This window comes from Zootoca vivipara, chromosome 16, assembly GCF_963506605.1.
Source record: "Zootoca vivipara chromosome 16, rZooViv1.1, whole genome shotgun sequence".
Taxonomy (NCBI): Eukaryota; Metazoa; Chordata; class Lepidosauria; order Squamata; family Lacertidae; genus Zootoca; species Zootoca vivipara.
In genome coordinates, this window is record NC_083291.1 from 369,755 (window position 1) to 391,269 (window position 21,515).

At 40.7% G+C, this 21,515-nt stretch overlaps 1 protein-coding gene across 3 annotated transcripts in view; it reads left to right on the plus strand.

The window, feature by feature from the left end:
* The window catches only part of RFX3 (regulatory factor X3), a 127,846-nt gene extending 107,242 nt beyond the window's left edge, over nt 1-20,604 (plus strand). For 2 of the 3 annotated variants that reach the window (XM_035140656.2, XM_060268982.1), the window contains 9 exons: nt 1,743-1,855; nt 2,370-2,485; nt 2,916-3,070; nt 10,005-10,102; nt 11,223-11,372; nt 13,396-13,604; nt 15,722-15,875; nt 17,343-17,385; nt 18,416-20,604. In XM_035140656.2, the coding sequence (XP_034996547.2) occupies nt 1,743-1,855; nt 2,370-2,485; nt 2,916-3,070; nt 10,005-10,102; nt 11,223-11,372; nt 13,396-13,604; nt 15,722-15,875; nt 17,343-17,385; nt 18,416-18,654 (1,277 nt within the window). In that variant the 3' untranslated portion in view covers nt 18,655-20,604. Of the gene's footprint in view, nt 1-1,742; nt 1,856-2,369; nt 2,486-2,915; nt 3,071-10,004; nt 10,103-11,222; nt 11,373-13,395; nt 13,605-15,721; nt 15,876-17,342; nt 17,710-18,415 lie in introns of all 3 variants that reach the window. The other variant, XR_009556874.1, reaches the window with a different exon arrangement.
* Nucleotides 20,605-21,515: the final 911 nt, after the last annotated feature.

Sequence of the window (21,515 nt, forward strand, 5' to 3'; positions counted from 1 at the left end):
CATACCCCGAAAATAAGACATAGTGATAGGCGCAGCAGCAATGCCGGCCGCAGCAGGAGGAGGAGGAGGAAAAAGATAAGACATCCCTTGAAAATAAGCCATAGTGTGTTTTTTTGAGGAAAAAATAAATATAAGACATGTCTTATAATATGAGAAACACGGTAGCACCTTAGAGACCAACTAAGTTTGTCATTGGTATGAGCTTCCGTGTGCATGCACACTTCTTCAGATGCACATGAAAGCACATACCAATGACAAACTTAGTTGGTCTCTAAGGTGCTGCTGGAAAGAATTTTTTTATTTTGTTTTGACTACGCCAGGCCAACACGGTTACCTACCTGTAACTGTTGACGACTGTTAACGACTGCAATTGGTCTTACAGAAAAAAAGCAAGGGGTGAGATGTCTAAAAATAGCTTTATCATGTATAATGAGATAAGAATCCAATCCAATTCAGCAACTTCTCTTTCCAGTCTATTTCTGAAATTCTTTTGAAATCTTGTATAGAATGTCATGGAAGATTGAAGTGTTCTCCTACTGGTTTCTCTGTCTTGTGATTCCTGATGTCAGATTTATGTCCAGTTACAAGTAGGTAGCCGTGTTGGTCTGACGTAGTCGAAACAAAATAAAAAAATTCCTTCCAGCAGCACCTTAGAGACCAACCAAGTTTGTCATTGGTATGAGCTTTCGTGTGCATGCACACTTCTTCAGATACCTTCAGATTTATTCATATTCTTCAGATTTATGTCAATTTATTTTTTGGCGTAGGTTTTGGCCTGTTTGTCCAATATAGAGAGCTGAAGGGCACTGTTGGCATTTGATGGCATATATTGCAGAGGGTTCCTAATTCTAGGCCCTTAGGTATAATGTCCAGGTTCTTGCATTTAGTCAGAAAGAAGATGTCAGTCTGTACCTGTGCAAGTTTCTTGGTGAGGTTGATGGATTTCCATTTCATGCGGCTCAATGCCAACAGTGCCATTGGATTCTTATCTCATTATACATGATAAAGTTATTTTTAGCCATCTCACCCCTTGCTTTTTTCTGTAAGACCAATTGCAGTCGTTAACAGTCACCAACAGGTTTACCACACCTATCAGCCAATCCCCCATTCCCACCACCCTTCTGAGTAATACCCCTGACTATACATAAGGGTCTGGTGACTTCTGTTTCAGTGTATCTGAAGAAGTGTGCATGCACACGAAAGCTCATACCAATGACAAACCTAACTGGTCTCTCAGGTGCTACTGGAAGGATTTTTTAAATTTTGTTTCGGCTACGGCAGACCAGCACAGCTACCTACCTGTAACTTGAACCCACAGAGTTCTGCTCATCTATCTCTAAATTCAGGCCTCTGTCTATTCACAATTTTAGCTAGGTTTTCAGACAGGTAAGTTATGCACCACTTGATCTTAGTAAGATTACAGCTGGTTTAAACCTTCAAAGAATTCAGTCAGTAATCCTAGAATTTGTGTAAGTATTTCTTAATTCCTATGGATCCAGCATATACAATTTAGCAGATCTGGCTCCCTTCGCTTAAGAATTTTAATTTAGAAGAATAAAATTTTGATTCCTTTTTAATTGCAACCTATTAAACATAAAAACCTTACACCTTCTCAATTTTTAGTCCAACACTTTGTGACCTTTTTGATATTTATTTCTTTGTATCATTAAATGTTTCCCTAATTAAAGTGGGATTGACACACTCTACAATATTTTTCTTTCATTGCGTTGCCATGGAAACAGATGCGTCTCGAGCACTTCCAGAGTTCGGAGAAGTTGAAATCTCTTCTCTGCCAGATGGGACTACATTTGAGGATATTAAGTCATTGCAGAGTCTCTATCGAGAGCACTGTGAGGTAAGGAAGGAAGATTCGACAATGGCTTCCTCTCATGCACTCAAGGGCTCATGATGGGATGATACACAGGAAAACATCAGATACGGGAGGCTCTCCATTGCCTGAAAAGCAGAATATTCTTCAGAGAATTAACATTATGCTTGCTAAATTTGTGTGTGTTTGGTAAAACGTGGTTGTGGGCCAAAATACAGGGTGTTTCTGACGGCTTGCTTTCACCCACACACCCCAGGACAGTTGAGAGTAGATCAGCAATATGCCGATGCCACATGTGTCCGTCTTTGGTTTGCTGTTGTGTTAAAATTTTAGTTATGAATGTGATGTTAACTGAATTCAAAATACACAATCCTGGACAATTGATACGTCCTTTGATACATCCTACGCATGTTTACTCAGAAAGAAGTCCTGCCGAATTCAATAGATCATGCTCCCTTAAGTATTCAGGATTGCAGACAGGCTGCTCAATATTTTTCATGCATTCTGTTAAGGAATACTGGTATCTTGTTGTATTTTTTAGGCAATATTGGATGTTGTAGTGAACCTTCAGTTTAGCCTAATAGAAAAATTGTGGCAGACTTTCTGGCGCTATTCTCCCACAACAACAACCGATGGCACTACTATTACTGAACCAAGGTTGGTAATCTTTTTATTCAAAGTTTGTGAATAGTTTAAGTGCTGTTTTCTAATAAAATAGAAATCTAAATTTTACATACTAAATAGGAATGCTATCTCTGCAGTTTGTTACTAGATTAAATTGCCATGTTATGATAACTGCAGTTTATATTTGTACGCATACCATTTTATTTTATGGGAAGAGGCCCAGTTATTTTCTCATGAAATAATATCCAACCCAAAGACCATTCTTATCACTGCTGCTCTTCGACTAAAGCTCTGGAGGCCATGTACCAGCCATTATTACAACACTAAGTGCCTCGGGGCAGTTGGATGCGTTTCAGACATTCCTAATGTTTATTTTTAAAAACTTTGAATTCCATTGTTCTTCTTTTTTATCTTCATGTAAATGCATTTTCATTTATTCATTTGATACATTTGTTCACACCAGCAATCTGAGTGAAATAGAAAGTCGACTTCCGAAAGCAAAGCTGATTACTCTGTGCAAAAATGAGTCAATTCTGAAATGGATGTGTAACTGTGACCATGTGATGTACCAGACTTTGGTGGAGATTCTCATTCCTGACGTCCTTAGACCTATTCCTAGTAAGTTGAATATAGATGACGTCTTGTAAGGATTTCTTTTTCTTCTGGTGATCTTGTGACTTCAGTGCCTCCCAAGGAAACCTGTAGGAGTGACTTTAAAGACTTCAGAAGTAGCGTGGGTGTGCTCACTTTATTTACATGATATAAAGGTATACCTTAAAATAATAAATACTGCTTAAAATATAATTCTGTGGTTTTGAAAAAAGTAGCTTTCAACATGCTTGTGGTATATGTTTTTGGCTGCCCTGGCAATACATGCTTTGTCATAACGAAAATCCCCACATTCCTTTGAGCTCTTCCTGTAGTCCACATGATAACATTAAAATGTTGAAGGCTTGGGTATGTAGTTCTGTTCAAATGACACACCAAGCCATGGCTTAAATGTGATGAGAATGAGCCACAATGAGCTCTGGGCTTGGGTGTCCATGGAATTCAGAAGCTCTTGTTTCTTCTTTAGAGTAATTGTAGCTTTCCCTGTCATCCCAACCTGTTGTCAGTTGAAAATAGCAAACTTCAAACCATTCGTATTAAACAGGTATGGTTTAACATGCCATAGTTTAGAGTTTGGATGACATGCTAAACGAAGGTTAGTTGAAATAAAGGCTCCCAAACTCCCCCTCAAAGACACACCAGAGAAGCAGGAGAGAGAGAGAGAGAGAGAGCGCTAGCACAAGGTCCATTGCCCCTCATTCTCATCAGGAACTATGGTCTATGCATGATGTCCAGATACGGTCTACGTCTATGTCAAGTGGCACTTGTGCAGTTGTGTAACATGTCGGGGTAATCAGAACTGAAAAGTAGCTTTTCATTGGCCTGGTTTTACTGACATATAACCTGAGTGCACATTTGTCTCTCTGCATGGTTGGACCAGAGTTTGGCCTGGCGCCTATAGAGGAATACCGTGGCTAAACATGTTAGTTGAGCATTTGAACCCACTTTAATATATTACTTATAAAAGATTTACCGGAATTAGTTGGTTGCAAATCTTATTAGTTAACTGTATCGTCAGAAATGTGAGACTTAACATTTTATTTTCCTCATTCATTTCTCTATTCACTCAATCTTTTATTTTAAAAAGCCAGGAGTGTCTCACAGGGTAGACTTACCATCTAATTGTAAATATTACACTTCAGCTAGACAGCCATTATCAAATAGTTATACTTATGAAAATTTCCCTTTTAGACATAGAATTATTCAGATTGTTGCAGTGTAGTTTGTTCTTGTTTGGTATAGAAAGCTGATTTACTTTGGGTTCTAGAAAAGCTGGTTTCCATTATAAAACATTATATGTGTTCTGGGCACTGTGATAAATACTTAGGAATTTATTCCCCATTAACAATAAAGGTTAACGGTTTCTGCGGGGGAGGAAATCCATATAACTGCACAAGCATTGTGTTCTTTCTGTGAACAATTATTTTGTAGTTCAGTTAGATGCACTCATGCCTCAAAGAGACCAGGAGCGAACAAAACTATTTTCTCTTGAAGGGATTATAAAAGCTACAGAGTTGTTACAGTTGTTACAAAATGTTCAGAAAAAATGCATATCCAATTTTGCAAGAACATGCTACTGCCCTTCACCTGCAAACAAGATATTTATAACACTTGTGGCACAAACCTGAGTGTTCTTATAAAACACAGTCTAAATGCCAAGAATGCCTTCAACATTTTTCTGAAATTCAGAGAGTTGATATACACAGATGTGTGACAATTGCTTAGCTTTTGAAACATGCAGTGAAAGCAACAGGCATGAAAGGATTTTGTTTGAAATTTGTGTAATAGCATGGGTTGTGAAATGGAGACTCTTCTGGGTGACGATTCGACATCCTCAGAACCATTCTTGAATAAGATGAAGCCAACCAGGTTTAATTCAGATAGCTACCAACAACTCCTCACTTTGGGGGGGGAGGGGCGCGTCAATGTTCCTTGGGTGTCCTTTCACTACTTAGAGGTGGTTTGCCAACCTTCTGCTTGTTTCCTTTGTAAAATGCAAGGCCATTTTCAGTAGTAGGCAGGAATGGCAAAGGAGAACAGAGATTGATCCAAGAAAACAATTTCTGGGATATTTGAAAGTTGCATTTTAACTACTGATTTGATTTCCTCCACAATTATGAAATAGGAGTTTGAGATCCTGTCTTAAAGATCAAAGAATCATAGTTACCTCAATCAATATTGCAGAAAAAGGGCCTCCCCCCATTTATAAGCAAGATGGATGTATAATGAGATCAACATTCTTTTTCAAAATATTGGACTGTCATACCTATTTCTTACATCAGAGGGGTCAAATGTAAGGTTGGGAAGCACTGAGAGACCCTTGAAGTGTGCCCTGGACCATATTGGGGATTCCTGCTGCATTATATAAACCACTGAACTGTCTTCAAGGGCCGGACGTTGGTGCCCTTGTAGGGCAAATGGCAGCAGCCTTTCTTCCTGCCTCTGACCGAGTGCCAACAGGGGGTGTGGAGGGGTGTGCAGCGCCTTGGCATGGAGCGGAGCGGAGCACTGGGCATTTGCCAGACGGGGCTCCCTTGTGAAAGTGCACAGAGTAGATGGAGAAAGTCAGGCCAAGTTGCCAAGTGTGTGGATGGAGGAGGGTGGAAGAAGTGGGAGGATTTGTGGGGGCAGTTGGTCGCATCTGGGAAGGAGCTTAGACGGCAGGGCAGGAAGCCATTTTTCAGATGTTAGTGTCCAACTGAGATGGAATTGATGCCCCTTTGGTGCTGAACGCAAGTGCAATTGACTTCTGTGGAAAGAGTACAAATGTGGCCTTTGGGTATTTGCCAGGTGGAGAGTTTGGTCCTACAGTCTATTTGAGTTTCCCACTCTTGCATTTGGTCCTTTCAGGAAACTGAAGTCTTGTTAACTGAACCAAAGTTGCCATGATGGAGCATGTTGTTGTTTTTTTAAAAAAATGTTGTTTTTATTGTTGCTCTACTTCTAAACCATCTCAAAGCAAAGTGATGGCTATTAAATGTTTTAAGTAAATGAGTTTCTGATAGAAAATACTAGATTAGATTTAAAGGTACAGCATAGAGAAATTGAGAATTATTCAGTATTGAGAGCAGAGTGGTCCAAAAATCACTGCCTTTTGACCCTATACTGGTTTTACCCTCAATATAGTTGCCACATTTGATTCACAATAAATTTGCATATGTAACTGAACCTTGCAAATGTGACAAAATATTGTCAAAAGCCATCACAGACATCTAGTCATTTTCGTAGGCCCCAAACAAATACTGCTCTTTGAACACCAGAGAAGTATCTTTATTTTTGAACTTTTTCTTGGTTCTAGCCTTAAGTGTATTCCTGCATTCCCAAGAAAGTGTGACAGCTTAAGCTAGAGGGAGGGGAGGCTGGAGGCCCCTGCCCATTGGGAAGTCTCCTTGTATTCAGCAGGAAGGGCGAAAGGGGGCTTGCAAGCCTGTCCAGCTGAATGTGCTTAAAAGCCCTGCTCAGACTTCCCCCTCAACGAAAGAAGGCTGGTGCCAAAGGCTGGTGCCTCCCTCTGTAGTTCTGTAGACCTTCCTCTCCTCCATTTCTGACCAATTATCCTTTACCATTACAGGGAAATCTGTCAGTGTTCCCTGGCTATATTTTTTGAAGAACACATGGCTAAAAACATTAGGGTGTTGGAATGATTAAAACCAACAACCCCAACAACAGCCCTCTAAATAACTCAAAACCCAAAACCTGCAAGAGAGGTGGTTGGACTGTTAGACAACAGTGGTGTGCAAGGAGGATAGTGAAATTGCACAGAAATGAAGTCAATTCTTTGGAGAAGAGGTTGGCCCGATAACCATGTCTGAGCAGGTTTCGGAAGAGCACCAGGGCATTAGTTTTCTCATGCAAAGGGCAGTGGGGGCACACGGCCAAGTCCTGCCCCCCAGCACCCTCCTGTTCCTGCATTGTGAGCCTGCCACAAAGGTTAGCAACAAACCTCCTCTTCTAGAGGCTCCCTGTGCAGTTTTTGAGCCTGTTTGTGCAGGGGTTCTGTAGTCACCCAGATAAACACTGTGTCCTGCAGAGTATCTTTCTTTCTAATACTTAGCTTCATAAATGCTCAATGGAGAACAGGCCGTTTTTCATATAGTTGTTACTGAAATAAAATTGTATTGTAAAGATTTGGTACAAGTCTAGAGGAATTATGAAATTCAAATTGGAACCCCTTCAGAAACCTGGAAATTCAGTTTGTGCCTTTTGTATAGTTTATTTCTGGTAGTTGGGGGGGGGGGACTTCTTTGTGAGTGCTAAAATCTTGATACAAATATTTTCTTGCTTTTTTTTGGTATCATATGTTAGTACCACTATGCAGCACAATTTGAAATCACGTTAGATATATTTTGTTCAGTACTCATATATGTGTGGGGGGGGGGTCCGCTTAAATAATCCTCAACTATCTAACATTACCTGTGTGTTTGCTTATCTTTCTTTCGCATAGGCAAACACACATCTAGAAACTATTTATTCCACTGCAGCGATTGAGGATAGTCATGTCTGCAAATTGTTATTTTGGTTGATTTATTTAAATATTTATATCCTGCTTTTCACCCCCAACACACACACTCCAATTGAAATCAGTTTAAAACATTAGAAAACAACCGAAAAGCAACAAAAGTCTGATATCTCTGTAGAAAGAAATGTGCTGTGTGTTTTAACAGACTGATTATTTCATATGTAGGTGTTCTGGAGCTGTTCAAGCCTCATTAGTAATTGAACTTAAATATGATTCATGCTATTTTAAAAGAGCACAGAGCTTTTTATGGATAACTACTATGACCGGTTTTAGTACTAGTAATTAATATTTAGCTAGTGTTTCACACAGGAAGTTGCCCTTGGTAATCTACACGAGCCAGAATCTGGAGAACCTCCTGTGTCTTCAGAGGTGGGGTGTGTGCCTGCGTGTTTATGAGAGCCCCCTCCCCACATTCTTGGAGGGGGGCATGTGAGAAGAAGGGTGGAGAAGCCTGCCCTGTCCATTTTAGTCCTAGAAAGTTACACAAGTCAGACATGCGACAAAAGAGTGCTCCTGCTCTCTGTGCTAGTTAGTGAGCCATGTTGTCCTACAAGAGACCCCTTCCACCTCAGATTCATTTTTTTTACCCTAACAGTCACCATTCAATGGCCCATTTCTCATTCAGCTTTTTGCAGCGGGGAGAGAGCTTAGTGTTTTTTCTTAAAGTGTTTTTTGTGTGTGTGTGCTTCTACATACACCTGCAACGGACTGATCCGTGTAGATGGTGTCATTTGAGCACATCAGCAATGGCTCTTATACAGGAACATTTGGAAAAGGGGGAAGGATCTGCTTACATTATTCTTTTGACATTGCTTCTTTCAAATGTTAAAACAGTACTTTTACTAACTCCCATATCAATGAAAGCAAATAAGATACAGGGAAAGTCAAATTTTAATTACAAATTTCCTCTCTTTATCCCAGTGCTACCGTAGATGTCTCAGCATATATCCTTGCTTAAGCCAGAAACTTACTGAAAATTTTATAAACTTCCCATCTCTTTAATTAAGACAGTCTGCATGCTTAATTAGGGCATGACAAACAGCAAGGCAGATTCTAATGCCATTCCGTGATGGGAGTTGACTCCCATTTCCATTGGTTGGGTGCATGGTTGTAATTTCATAGGCAAACTGCATACTTTATGCTGTTGACTAGTTCTAGTTTATAAATGGTGCCATTAGTTAAAAGTGTCTGAATTGAAATCATGAAATATGTCCCCTTGTAGGTGCATAAAGAGGCTCCCTGAATTGTGGTGAGACAGAAAGTGTGTGTATTTGTGTGTGTGTGTGTGTGTTCCATAGATCTTTAAAGAGTCACTTAATAGGTAGGGTTAGTTTATGTGTGCTCACTTTAAAAACAGAGTATTTTAATGTGTTTTAAAGCATCAATGAACACTTTTAAACTCTAAGAAAAACGGAGACTTTCAGTGAGGTTGACTGACATTCAAGTGACACCCAAAAATCTAACAACTGCCTGAGGATGTTAGGAGCGCTTGGTTTAAAATAGTCAAAATAAAAATTCAAATTAGAATGCATAACACAGATCTGTATTGAAGCAATCAATAGAAATACTACATAAAAATCAGTTTGCATAATTGTGTCAGTACCAATCTAAAAGGTCATACTTTCCCTCTCCCAGAGTGAATAGCAATATCTCAGAGGAGAGTCACTGGCCTGGATCACATGTAACACTAAGCCATGATTGAGCACTGTATGGATGAGCCATCAGGAGCTCAAGTCAAACACCAAACTCGCACCTTTTCCTCTCCCCATCCTCCTCTCAGCAGCAGGATGACTTCTGCCCAGTTGATTCCTTTTAGAGAATCTCAGTTTAGATTTACGTACAAACTGGGGATCGTAGTTTATGATAAAACAATGGTTAGTTTCTAAACAGAACAAGTTCAAATCACAAGTTACTGTTAGGTGCAAACCCAGCATTGCCATGTTGCACTGGAACTGCACAGCAGCAGCAGCAAGATCTAGGCCTTTCTCTGACGATGTACTTACAGTCTAGAGTGGATCTTGTTCTCTCCTACCTGCTGTGCAGTTATGCAGTGATCTGTTGCTTCCCCTTATTTAGGCCGAGTCTTTAGTGCAAGAGTAAACCTGTGTTGAGCTGTACTGGTGCCGACTCCCATGACGGAGTGCTCCTCCCCAAAAATGGTGCTTTCTTCCCATCTGAAGTGGCACAGTCAAGACAGAGGTTTCCTGCCTCGCTGAGAACTGGAACCATGAACATTAGATAGTCATTGTTCGATGACTGCAGTATTACCTTTAATTCTATGTGGGATTTATACTATTTGTTCCTATCGTGGTTATCATTTGTTCCCTCGCTGTTCTCTGTGGTTGCAATAGTCAAGGACGTTGATCTTTAAATACTTACATGCCTTGACTTTTTTTCATTTGTTTTGTATTCTTTTTTGCATAGGTGCCTTGACCCAAGCCATTCGCAATTTTGCAAAAAGCCTTGAAGGTTGGCTTTCCAATGCCATGAACAATATTCCACAGAGAATGATTCAAACCAAGGTAAATGCCTTCTAAACAATTTGGAACAAAAATGACATTGCGGAGACACTAATAAAACATAATTGTTAAGAGTCAATGCCAGAAGCATCTCTTTAAAGAAGACCATGCAAAATTTAGCCTTCATTTAATTGCATTATTATTATGTCCCCTCCCCTTGCACATGACCACATATTTATGCATGGTGCAGGGAAATAAATAATTTGATTCAAACCTGGCAATGGCAGCAGAGAGCTGGAGAGTCCTTTTGGCTCACAAGGAGACCCTAGAGCCTGAAGAGGATGTCAGCAAGGGGGGAGGAAGAGACCGGAGGTTCAGCGGGGTTTTTTTTTGGCTGCTCAGCCTCCCTGCCTAACAGCTGATGTGCAGGGGAGCCCAGCAGCAGCCCCCCCTGCTTTCCCTCTTGTTCTTCAGCCTCCTGCTGGCCCCAGAGCATCAGCTCTCGTTGTGGATGTTTCTGGATACAGTATTTTGGGTATGGATTGTAGAGAGAGGGGCAGAGAGGGTGTTTGGAGGGTGCTCCCCACTTTATGCATTTCACTTATATGCATGGGTGCCCAGAACATAACCCCCATGGTGGTGGGGGGCACCTGTATATATTGATTTATAGCCTGACAGGGACTCAAGGCAGCTTCAGTATTACTGACAACATACATAGTTTTCTACAGATGTCAGAAACTAGGCACTTTATATGACACAGTGTTGAACACTTTATTTGCTTGTGTACTTCTTCCTTGTATGCTGACAAAGCATCTTTCAGAAGGTCCAAGAGAGAGTCCTATGTACTAGTCAGAGAATGGGAGACGATTATATGAATTCTTGTAGAAAAATCTCTCTCGGTTCTCTCCGATTTCCATCTCCTATGCAGAACTCTTGCCTTGCCTTTCCCTGCTTCCCTGCCTTACCCCGTGAGCAGTGCAGAGAAAGCCTTTTGCGACGTGTGGCTGTATGATTCCTGCACTGCTGTCTCCCACAAGCAGGGCCTGCCCCGTTCTAAGAGAAGGTTGATAGACAGGAGTGAACATGGTCTATCTCAGCGAAGACAAGAGCTGAGTGGAAATGTCCTGGTCTGTCTCCTCCCTGTGTGTTGTGTGTGTGAGGCTCTAGTCTTCCTTCTCCTTAGGTTGCCGCTGTAAGTGCCTTTGCTCAGACTCTGCGAAGATACACATCTCTGAATCATCTGGCTCAGGCAGCGCGGGCTGTTCTGCAGAACACTTCTCAAATCAACCAGATGCTCAATGACCTCAACCGTGTCGATTTTGCCAATGTCCAGGTAGGCAGAAGGTTTGCAGGAAACATATATGACTGCTCTTGTTTCCCCTCCTCGTGTGTCTGAGTTTCTGAGTTTGTAGTGCTAGTTTCATCAACAAAAATGGCTACAAAAATGTTTCGTTTCTATATAAAAGGTATACATAACTGAAACCTGTCCGTTTATAGCTCAGCCTCCTTGCAAAGAAATAATTGTGAAACATTTCTTCAGCTTGGAATCCTTCAGGTGTTCCAATCTCATACTTTTAGAAAAGATATGGCTCGTTGACAAAGTACTGGGGTGTCTCCCAGTATCAGTATCCGTGCATCTGTGGTCTATAGACAAGGATCCTCTAAGCCAATGTCATAAGAAAATGTTTAGTAGAGCATTTGAAATGATAAAATAAGTTACTTAAAATAACCCATACACATGAGATGAGAATCAAGAACAAAAATTAAATGCCCATTAATTTCCACCCCTTCTCTCTCCAGCTGTACCACCCCCAAATCTATTCCTTTCTCACTGGATCTTACATTAGACCTACCACCACACAGTGATCAGACTTGAGACTTGTGGCGTCATTTTTTTGAGTCCTGAGATCAACCAACCAGAGGCCAGTGCAAATGACCAAAAAATAAAATTAAAGAATGTTAAGCCAAAGAATTGGCTTTGATTGAGACTTACAATCCTTCCACACACGAAACAATGCCTGGTTACTCCAGACTTTCTTCATTTCAACAGTATAGGTTTGGGTGAGGGGAAAAGTCATTGCCCCCTGCTATTAGTCAAAAATTGGGAATAAGACATCCAAGGTGATATACTGGAAATCTCCCTGAGATTTTCCTGTAGATCAGAGCTGCCATAAGCCCACCTCTAGCAGCTAAGGATGGCAAAGGTTCTTCTGAAGCACTTGATATCAAATGTTCACTAAGATGTGCAGCCTTAGTTGACAAACTAAGAATGACAAACTAGAACCACGTTGGAATTGCAGTACAAATTACTCATAAGATTTGGCAAACTTGTCACAAATTAATCCACCCAAAGCCAATTTAGTTCTTACAGTTCTCACTTGAGAGCAAGCGAAGACAAATTCAGGCCTAGGCCTGTGGACTGTGGACAACTAAATCTTCCTGAACATTAACATAAAAATAAGTTAGAAAGTAGGACATTGCTTTGGTCTAGTGTCACTTTTAGGAGGCAAAAGGGCAGTTATAGGACTGTGCTGTCTGTTTTGCCCAGGAAGAAGCTGGAATTCATGTAGCTTTATATTTTTTGTACCTATTTCTTGACTTCAAAAATGCTACCCTATAGTAAGGGTTGGAAGAAAAAAGCAGGCCTTCGACAAAAAAGGGCGCAAAATGTCCCTTCTTAAAATGCAGCCCTTACTTCACTTGCAAGCTCAGTGATGGATGTCCTTCCTTGGATGCCATCCCTTCCTCCTCCTCGCTTTCTCACACCCAACTTGAAGCAGCATCAGCCTTACGAGGGTTGAGGTGCAGATGAGCAGCTCCTCGGCCTCAGCCTCCCTTCCTCCCCTGGCTGCCACAGCACAGCTACAGCCGCCAACCTGGCCTTGTCAACTGCACAGCTGCCCTTGGTCCCCATCCTCTTCCTTCTAGCTTCACGACAGGGATGCTGTTGCTGCTGTTGCTGCTGTTGCTGCTGTTGCTGCTGTTGCTGCTGTTGCTGCTGTTGCTATTACATCACCTCTGCCTCCTCGCCTGCTTGTGAGCTTGTGTGATTTGCTGTTTGTAGACACAGCCAGAGCTGTGTCTAGGTGCTTGAAGCTGGAAAGGGAGAGCAAGTGTGGTGGCAGCAGTCCCAGCAGCAGCAGCGCTCTCTTCTGGACTCCCTTTGTTGTGGTGCAGCACAAGCTGAGATCGTTCCCTGCGAGATCAGCAGCTCTGAGCCTGCTGCCAACCCTGCAGATTAAAAAACCCAACCAAACCTGCTGTCCCTTGATGTGCTCATGGGCTGCTTTTCTTCTCTGCCACCTCTAAATTCCCGTAACTGGATTCTTCTTCTGCCTTTTTTTGTACTGGGACAGGAGCAGGCTTCCTGGGTGTGCCAGTGTGATGACAACATGGTGCAGAGGTTGGAAACAGATTTCAAGATGACTCTTCAGCAGCAGAGCACTCTGGAGCAGTGGGCGGCCTGGCTGGACAACGTCATGATGCAAGCCCTGAAGCCCTACGAAGGAAGGCCAAGTTTTCCTAAAGCAGCGCGGCAATTTCTCTTAAAGTGGTCTTTCTACAGGTCAGTGTCTGAGGAGACTCTGAACAATTGGTGCTCTGTCCCAGGCATGCAGTCTCTTATCTTACTAACAACACAAGTAAACTGTGTGGCATTTACCATATACTGTATGCTGCCACCACCTAAAAAATAATGTTTGAGGGAGCTTACCACCTAAAAGTTTTTTCAGAGGTGGAGGAGAGTAACAAGTGCAGTTACATATACTTAGGCTTTGTTGTGTTTGGGAATTATAACTTTGAAGTACTATTAACTTTTATACCTTCCTTCCTTGGAACTATCTGATGTCTTTGTAGGTCCCCAAAAATGAGTCAATCATTGCTGAGATAATTATTAGCCTCATACTTAAGATCAGAACTCAATTTTTGATATAGGTAATGTGATCCTTGTGGTTAATGAATAGGTATTGTCAATCTAGTTCTACCGTTTATGGCAGCCACTGTAGGGTGACTTTCCTGGCTGGGCCTTTCTGTTGACTACGCTGGCTGTAGGTTGCTTCCGTAAAAAAGGCTGCATATATTGGGCATGGGACTCTATGCAGAGTTGTAATACATGGTGCTTCTAAGCACAACACTGAGTAACCAAATCCACGGCTAGATATTTGTTGCATCATTTCACCCGTATGCCTACAATAAGTGATATTCACCCACAAAATGGAGGGATGCTGCAGGAAAATTCTGGCTTTGTACACAAAGCCAGTAGAAGACCTTTATCATTATGTACTATATTGCCCTCTGTATCCTGAACGGAGAGCTAAGTATATTCTGGAATTAATGTGTGAGGTACCTGATGTGGACGACTGAGTGAAAATCACATAGTAATTGCCTGCCCCGGAGAAGTTTGTGACCAACAGCGTTGTAAGATTTGCACTTGCAGCCCAGAAACAGAAGTTCATAAAAAAGATTATGGTGGACTATGGTTTTCCCAGTAGTGATGTATGGAAGTGAGATCTAGACCGTAAAGAAGGCTGACTGCCGAAGAATTGATGCTTTTGAATTATGGTGCTGGAGGAGACTCTTGAGAGTCCCATGGACTGCAAGAAGATCAAACCTATCCATTCTGAAGGAAATCAGCCCCGAGTGCTCACTGGAAGGACAGAAGCTGAGGCTCCAAGACTTTGGCCACCTCATGAGAAGAGAAGACTCCCTGGAAAAGACCCTGATGTTGGGAAAGATGGAGGGCTCAAGGAGAAGGGGACAACAGAGGATGAGATGGTTGGACAGTGTTCTCGAAGCTACGAACATGAGGTTGACCAAACTGCAGGAGGCAGTGGAAGACAGGAGTGCCTGGCGTGCTATGGTCCATGGGGTCACGAAGAGTCGGACACGACTAAACAACAACAACAAAGTTTGATCAGCAATGTAATATAGAAACTGATTCGTGTTGGTCTGTATATTAAGGTATATCTGTATACATTAGTTAACTCTGCTTTTTAACGGTGTATTTCTGCACATTTTATATAGTATGTATAGGATGTACAATTCTTTCTGGTGGTGCTTGAAATGACCATGATGATCATAACAACAAAAAATGAATTTGACCAAGAAAATGGATATAACAGTGCAGTGAATTGTAGTTTATCATTATTATGTGAATTGGCCTCATGCTCACACCTTGCCCTTCTCTCTTCCACTCCAGCACAGATAAAAGGAGGAAACTTGAACCATCTGCTTCCTCGCTGCAGTTTATTATAATGCCCCAAAAGGACAGACTGTTTGTAGCTTAAACTATGGGTTATTAAAACACACTGGGATCAAAGAATGGTTTGTTGTAGTTTAAGTTAACCAGAGTTCCCAGTTTGGGTGTAACAAGAAACTTTGGTTAGCTTAAATCAGGAAGCAAACACTTCAGATCTCCCTGTGGCTGCTCCAGAGGAGGAGGTGTGAGCATACAATCCCAAAGCTCACTTCTGTTCATTCATGTTGCTCTAAACCAGAGTTTAATGTTACATCCCAACTGGGCCATTGACACATTAATAGAACTTTCTAAATGCAATGTAAATAAGCATATTTTCCTAAGTGGTTTGATTTTTCAGAATTATTTTGGATAACTTTGGAAATTAAGTCAGAGGTTTCTGAAGTAATTATGGAATGATCATATTTCCCATTTCTCTTTATATACAGCTCAATGGTTATTCGAGATTTAACCCTGCGCAGTGCTGCTAGCTTTGGTTCTTTTCATCTGATCCGTCTGTTGTATGACGAATACATGTTTTACTTAGTTGAACATCGTGTTGCTCAAGCCACAGGAGAGACACCTATTGCAGTTATGGGAGAAGTAAGTCCACAACCAGAACACTTTTCCAACTAGTAAAATTGAATTAGAAATATTCAGTTAAGAAATAAATGTGTCTTGTGGGGAATAAATGGGATAATTGTTGCACTGAAATCTCTTCATGTAAGATTTGGATGTGACAGTTGTAGTATCTAACACTTTAGTTCCTGAAACCCTGCTGAATTGCTCATTCTAGTTTGTCAGAATGTATCTGTTCATGCGGAGTTTATCCCTAAGTACCAAACCTCAAAATTTGCTCTTTGAGTCTATAATTTTCCTATATTTTCCAATATCCAAAATTCATATTTGAGACCTCCGGGTATAGAGTGGTATATAAATTATAATAATATTTAATGATACTATTTGTGCTGTCAACCTGGCATGGCACATCAGTGAATGAAGTTAGATCATTCACATCCTTCCTTTGCTTCTTCCTAGAGTAAAGAAAGTTCTTGTTTTCCTCTCAAAATTGGTCTTTCTTATCATCCTAATAGGGATCTTATTATTAACTCCTAATCACCCTCAGAGATTTTGTATCGAAATTGTGCTTGACGAGAACTTGAGAAAATGTGCTGCCTGCCTTTTGAATTGAAAGTAATAATAAGCCTTAAAATAGAATGTCTGCATCCTATTTGGTTACTGTGGCTTTTCTAGACATATCAAAGCTTATCCAAGGAACTTCTTGCTTGTCTTGTATACTACACAATAATTATTTCTATTTCTTGGGCTAAAATCTGCAAGAATGTCTTGTGAGGAAAGGTGCCAAGTAGGTAAAGAGTGATCCTTGCCTCCATTCGCCAAGTAGCACAACCATTGTTGTCGCCTTTTCTGTTGTCAAATGCTTACTTTTGAAGGTTGTCATCCATTTCCTCATTCTTTCCTCCCGCTTGGTCTCAAATACTTTTTAAAAGTCAGAGTCAGATGAAAAGACTTTGTGGTTTGTGTTAGTATGAACATTTCCTTACCATCCCTGACATCTAAGAACCTTGGAGAAGCCCAGAGGACGGAGGGATGAAGCCCAAAGATCGGAACGTAGGGGGAATCCCGTGGCGCTCTAGGTCAATCACTGCTTGTGTTGTTCCTGTGGAGCCACGGGGACAACTAGATGGGTCAAAGGATTTGACTGCAAAAGAAAATGTTCAGATAATGCAGTGTGTGTGCCCTCTCCACAAGACGTTCAGAGGGTGGGTGCCCGAGAAGGGGTCTTTTCCACAGTGGCTACTCATTTGTGGAATGTTTTGCCTAGGGATGTTAGCCTGATACCTTCAGTAGATATCTTTAGGCGCCAGGCAGAAACATTCCTATGGCCTTTTAAATGTGCCTGTGGGGTGTTGGGGGTTTTTGTTACTGCATTGTGTATTGTTGTGTTTGTATATTGTAAACTGCCCTGTAATGCTTGGATCGAGGGCAGTATAGGAGTTTTAACAATAATATTTATTTATCTATTCATTATGCTTTCCTCCTCTGCAGTTTGGTGATTTAAATGCTGTGTCTCCTGGAAATATGGACAAAGGTCAGTAGGAAGTTTGTTCTAGATCTTGGGTTGCATCCAGAGAATTGCAAGTGGACTTTGGCTTGTGCAGTGGGGCTTTCTTAATCTCACCTCCCTGCTACAGCTCTCTCTTCTCCCCCAAAATCCATTTGGAGGATCAGAGAACCCTCTGGAAATCAACAGGATTGCGGGGGGTGGGGGTGGGACATCTTGCGTGATCAGAAATGCATTTCTCCAGAGGAGACTAGGACCCCACCAAGCGGGATATCGTTATTCTTTCCTTGTTTGAAAGGCAGAAATAGCAAACGGGTAGTGTTCTATTGTCCCCTTAGAAACACCTTTCAGGTGAGTACCAACAGTACCTTCTTTTCATACAAAGCACCACTGGATCCAGTAATATGTGAAGTTGTGAAACATATGTGTACCATGTAATGTTTAAAACTGTTCCAGAATAATGCCAGAAGGGCCATCTCAATTTATGGACAAATATAAATCAGGCTCAATGAAACTAGTATGACACAATGCTGAACCTGCACACCAGGTCAAACCCTGGCCAGAGGTTATGAGAATGTGATATCGGTAGACATTGAGATAATCTCCAAGCAATATTAACTTTTCCAAGCATGATATACTTAATGGAGTTTAAATTCATAAGCAAACATATAGTTCTGAAACCGGAAGTATAATAGGCATGTAGAATACCATGAAATACAGACAGAATCTGCAGTATGATAGTTAGGATGACTGAAAGTAGAATAACAGAATCATAGAATTGTAGAGTGGGGAGGGGCCTGAAGAGGCACCTAGTCCAACTCCCTGCAATGCAGGAATAATTTAACCTACATCTGCAAGTTTAGGAAATAGCGAATTATTTGACTAACTGGGTACACAGATGCACCTGAAAGTTTGCCTAGTTCTTCTTCGATGTGGTCCCAAACTGGGAACAGCTGATACTTAGGGAAATGGTCGGGTTGCTAAACAATTTCATCTCCCAATAATATGGCTCCCAATAATATGGATTGCAGGATTCATGGTGCTTTTATTTGTGCAGATGAAGGTAGTGAAGTTGAAAGTGAGATGGATGAAGAGCTGGATGACTCCGGAGAGCCGCAAGCCAAGAGAGAGAAGAGTGACATGAGCCAGGCCTTCCAGGTGGGCTGCCTGCAACCCGTCCTGGAGAGCGGAGTGCAGCAGAGCCTGCTGAGCCCTCTGCACAATGAGCACATTGTGACAGCCACTCAAACTATCAGACAATGCAGTGCCACTGGAAACACATATACTGCAGTCTAACAGATATTAAAGCTCTTTTTTTTCCAGAATATATTAGCCCTGTTGATGTTGGGCTTATCATGGGGGAGGGGAGGGATGCAAAAAAAGAAGTCTGAAGGTCGACTGTTGTCAAATTTTATCTGTGCTTGAACATTACTTTTACTGGAGTTGTGAAATGAAATGAGTGTATGTATTTCTCCAGGTCTCTTTTGGAAAAGAAAAAAAATATTGGTAAATACAATCATTTTACACTGGCCGCTTAATATAAAGAGTTTTCTTAGTTTCAAGAGTCAAGAAGCGTTTTTGAGAAGCTTAATGTTAATGTTTTTGTCCTCTTTATAATTAAAAGTAATTTAATTTTTCATAGTTTTTACAAAATATTTTAATGTTAACTGTTAGTCATGGTGATTTCGTATAAATAGGGTTTTAATTAATTGCACTCTGAAATATCAAGAATTTTCCTCTTTGATTTACACTGGAGGCCTGCTCATTTGACAGCCGCTGCATTAAACTTGTTATAGAAAGGCAGCTTTCATTGGACAGAACTGGAAGATGCTATTTTGATACATTTCAGAGTGTTCAGGGGTTATATTGGAAAATTTATTATGACGCTAGAGAACATAGACTGTCGTCTTTCTCAGAGGAAGAGCGATTCTCACGGTTGCAGGATAAATGAGAGCTCTGATCACATGTGGTAATGTGTACTTAATTCCTGTACACATAACACCATTACAGACAATGCAAGCTTCCTCTTGGAAAAAGAATCAGTTATTTGCGTACCAACTCCTCTCTTTTAAGACTACTGATTTCAGGTGCCGTCTGCCCAAGCAGCCGACTCTGTGCAACCTCCGCTGGTTTCAGTCGAGCTTGCACCAGATTCGGAACTGTGCTGGGGGGGTGATGCACCTCGTAAACACAGGGGACCACCACCCAGATGCTTTCTGCTCTTCAGTGGGACTGTCGATGCTTGAGACTGAAGCTAGGAAAAGAAAAGGAAAGCATCTTGATTATTATTTTTTAAGTGTACGTACTACTTATGCTGAACTGGACATGCAGGAAACCATTCCTTTCAGATGACTTTTTTTATTCCATGTCCTTTTCCCCGTGATAGTTCAATCTGCTGCTCTTGTTAAAGATAGTTTATAGGATGCAAGGAATGTAGCAACCTGCATTGTAACTTTGCTCAAAATAATTCCTGGTTCTTAAGTGGATTTCATTTTATACAAAAATGTCTAAAAGGCAGTGAAACTGGCACATGTCACTTGTACTTATTTCCCAATTGCGTAGAATTTGAATAGGTGGCTAGACGGACCATTGCCATTTAAGAATGTACATCAGGGATCACTGTACCTCGGCTATTACATGGTGCCTTAAACAGAACTGAAGCTAAGATTTTCTTGTTAATAACTCTTGCATTGATTCAGCAAAGTGTGCCTGTCTTCTTTCTTTCTTTCTTTCTTTCTTTCTCCCCTCCTCCCCCAAGTCCCCAAACAGTAGAAGGGCAGGTTACAGAGTTTTCAAAAATCAAGATTTTCTTTATTTATTTATTAGATACACTATCCCGCTTAGAGTGACGGCATATTTCTTCTTTATAGCTGAATTTCACTTTATTACTAATCAGATTTTCTTGGTGGGGAGGGGAGTGTATGAAAAACAAAACTAGCTTTAACAATGTCAAAGGTCAACAAAATAGGTTAGCCAATTTCCAAACAAGAATTTATATATATTTCTAAACCCTTATCTACTTTTAATTTTTAAAAAGTAAAGAAAGCAAAACTTTTTAAAGCAGCATATAGTTACAATTTGTGCACATGTGTGTGTGTGTGGGGGGGGTCAGCCTGCTGTTTCATTTACTGGTTAAATCATACTATATGGGCTTTTTTTGTTTTGCTTTTGTCTAATGACCTGTTACAAGTATAATGGATTAAACATGTCATTGGTTGAAAATATACCTGAATTTCCTTAGTTTGATCAGAACAAACCAAAAATGAAGGAAAGCACAAAGAAAATTCACAGACGCTCTAGCGCAAGGCCCAAGTCAAATATTAGGAGCCTTGTTTGTCATTTGTCTGAAAGACGATCTTTAAGGTTAGAGTCACCATATGCTTGAACAGCAAGGAGGAATTGTTGGTATATTTATAGCACACAAGTTTGATCCTAGGTTTTTCATGTTTCAAGAATTTCTAAAGATTTACTAATTTTTTAATTTAAACATTTATACTTCTAAACCAAGCTTTATGAATTTTCTTAAACTTGCAGAATTGGAGGCCCACTGGCAGACCGGCCAAGCGAGGTCTTGCGCCTGGTCATTCCTGCCACATTGTTTAACTTATGCTGATATGATTCCATGATCATTCTGTTCCCTCTGTGATTTAAATGTGTGTCATCATCGTCTCCCCCCCCCCGCTCAAAATCCATCATGTTTGTATCCCTCACCATTTTTTAAAGAAATCTAAGCTGTGATACTTACTCCCTCTCATTGTGCATTATGAAATGTTTACACTTAAATACAGTGAAATTAAATGTAAAAACAAAGAAACACTTTTCAGCATAGTTTTTTAAGGCTCTAGTAAGGATATTAGATTTATTTGCTGATAATAATCCTTTGAGATGGCAAACTTATATGTTTTCTAATCATTGTCCTTTTCATTATTGTTGATATTTTGTTCATGCAGCGAAATGACAAAGATGCAAATTTAGTTTTCTGAGAGAGACAGGCCTTGTAAACCCTCTGTAAGTCAACTCTTTTCGCCTTCCCACCTTAGTTGATCACTGTATTCAAGGTGCCAAAAAGATCAATATATAAATTTATCTTATGTCAAGTTTTCTGATTAAAAGGTGACATTCTAGTCTGTAATGGAACCAGGTAAATAAGATGGATC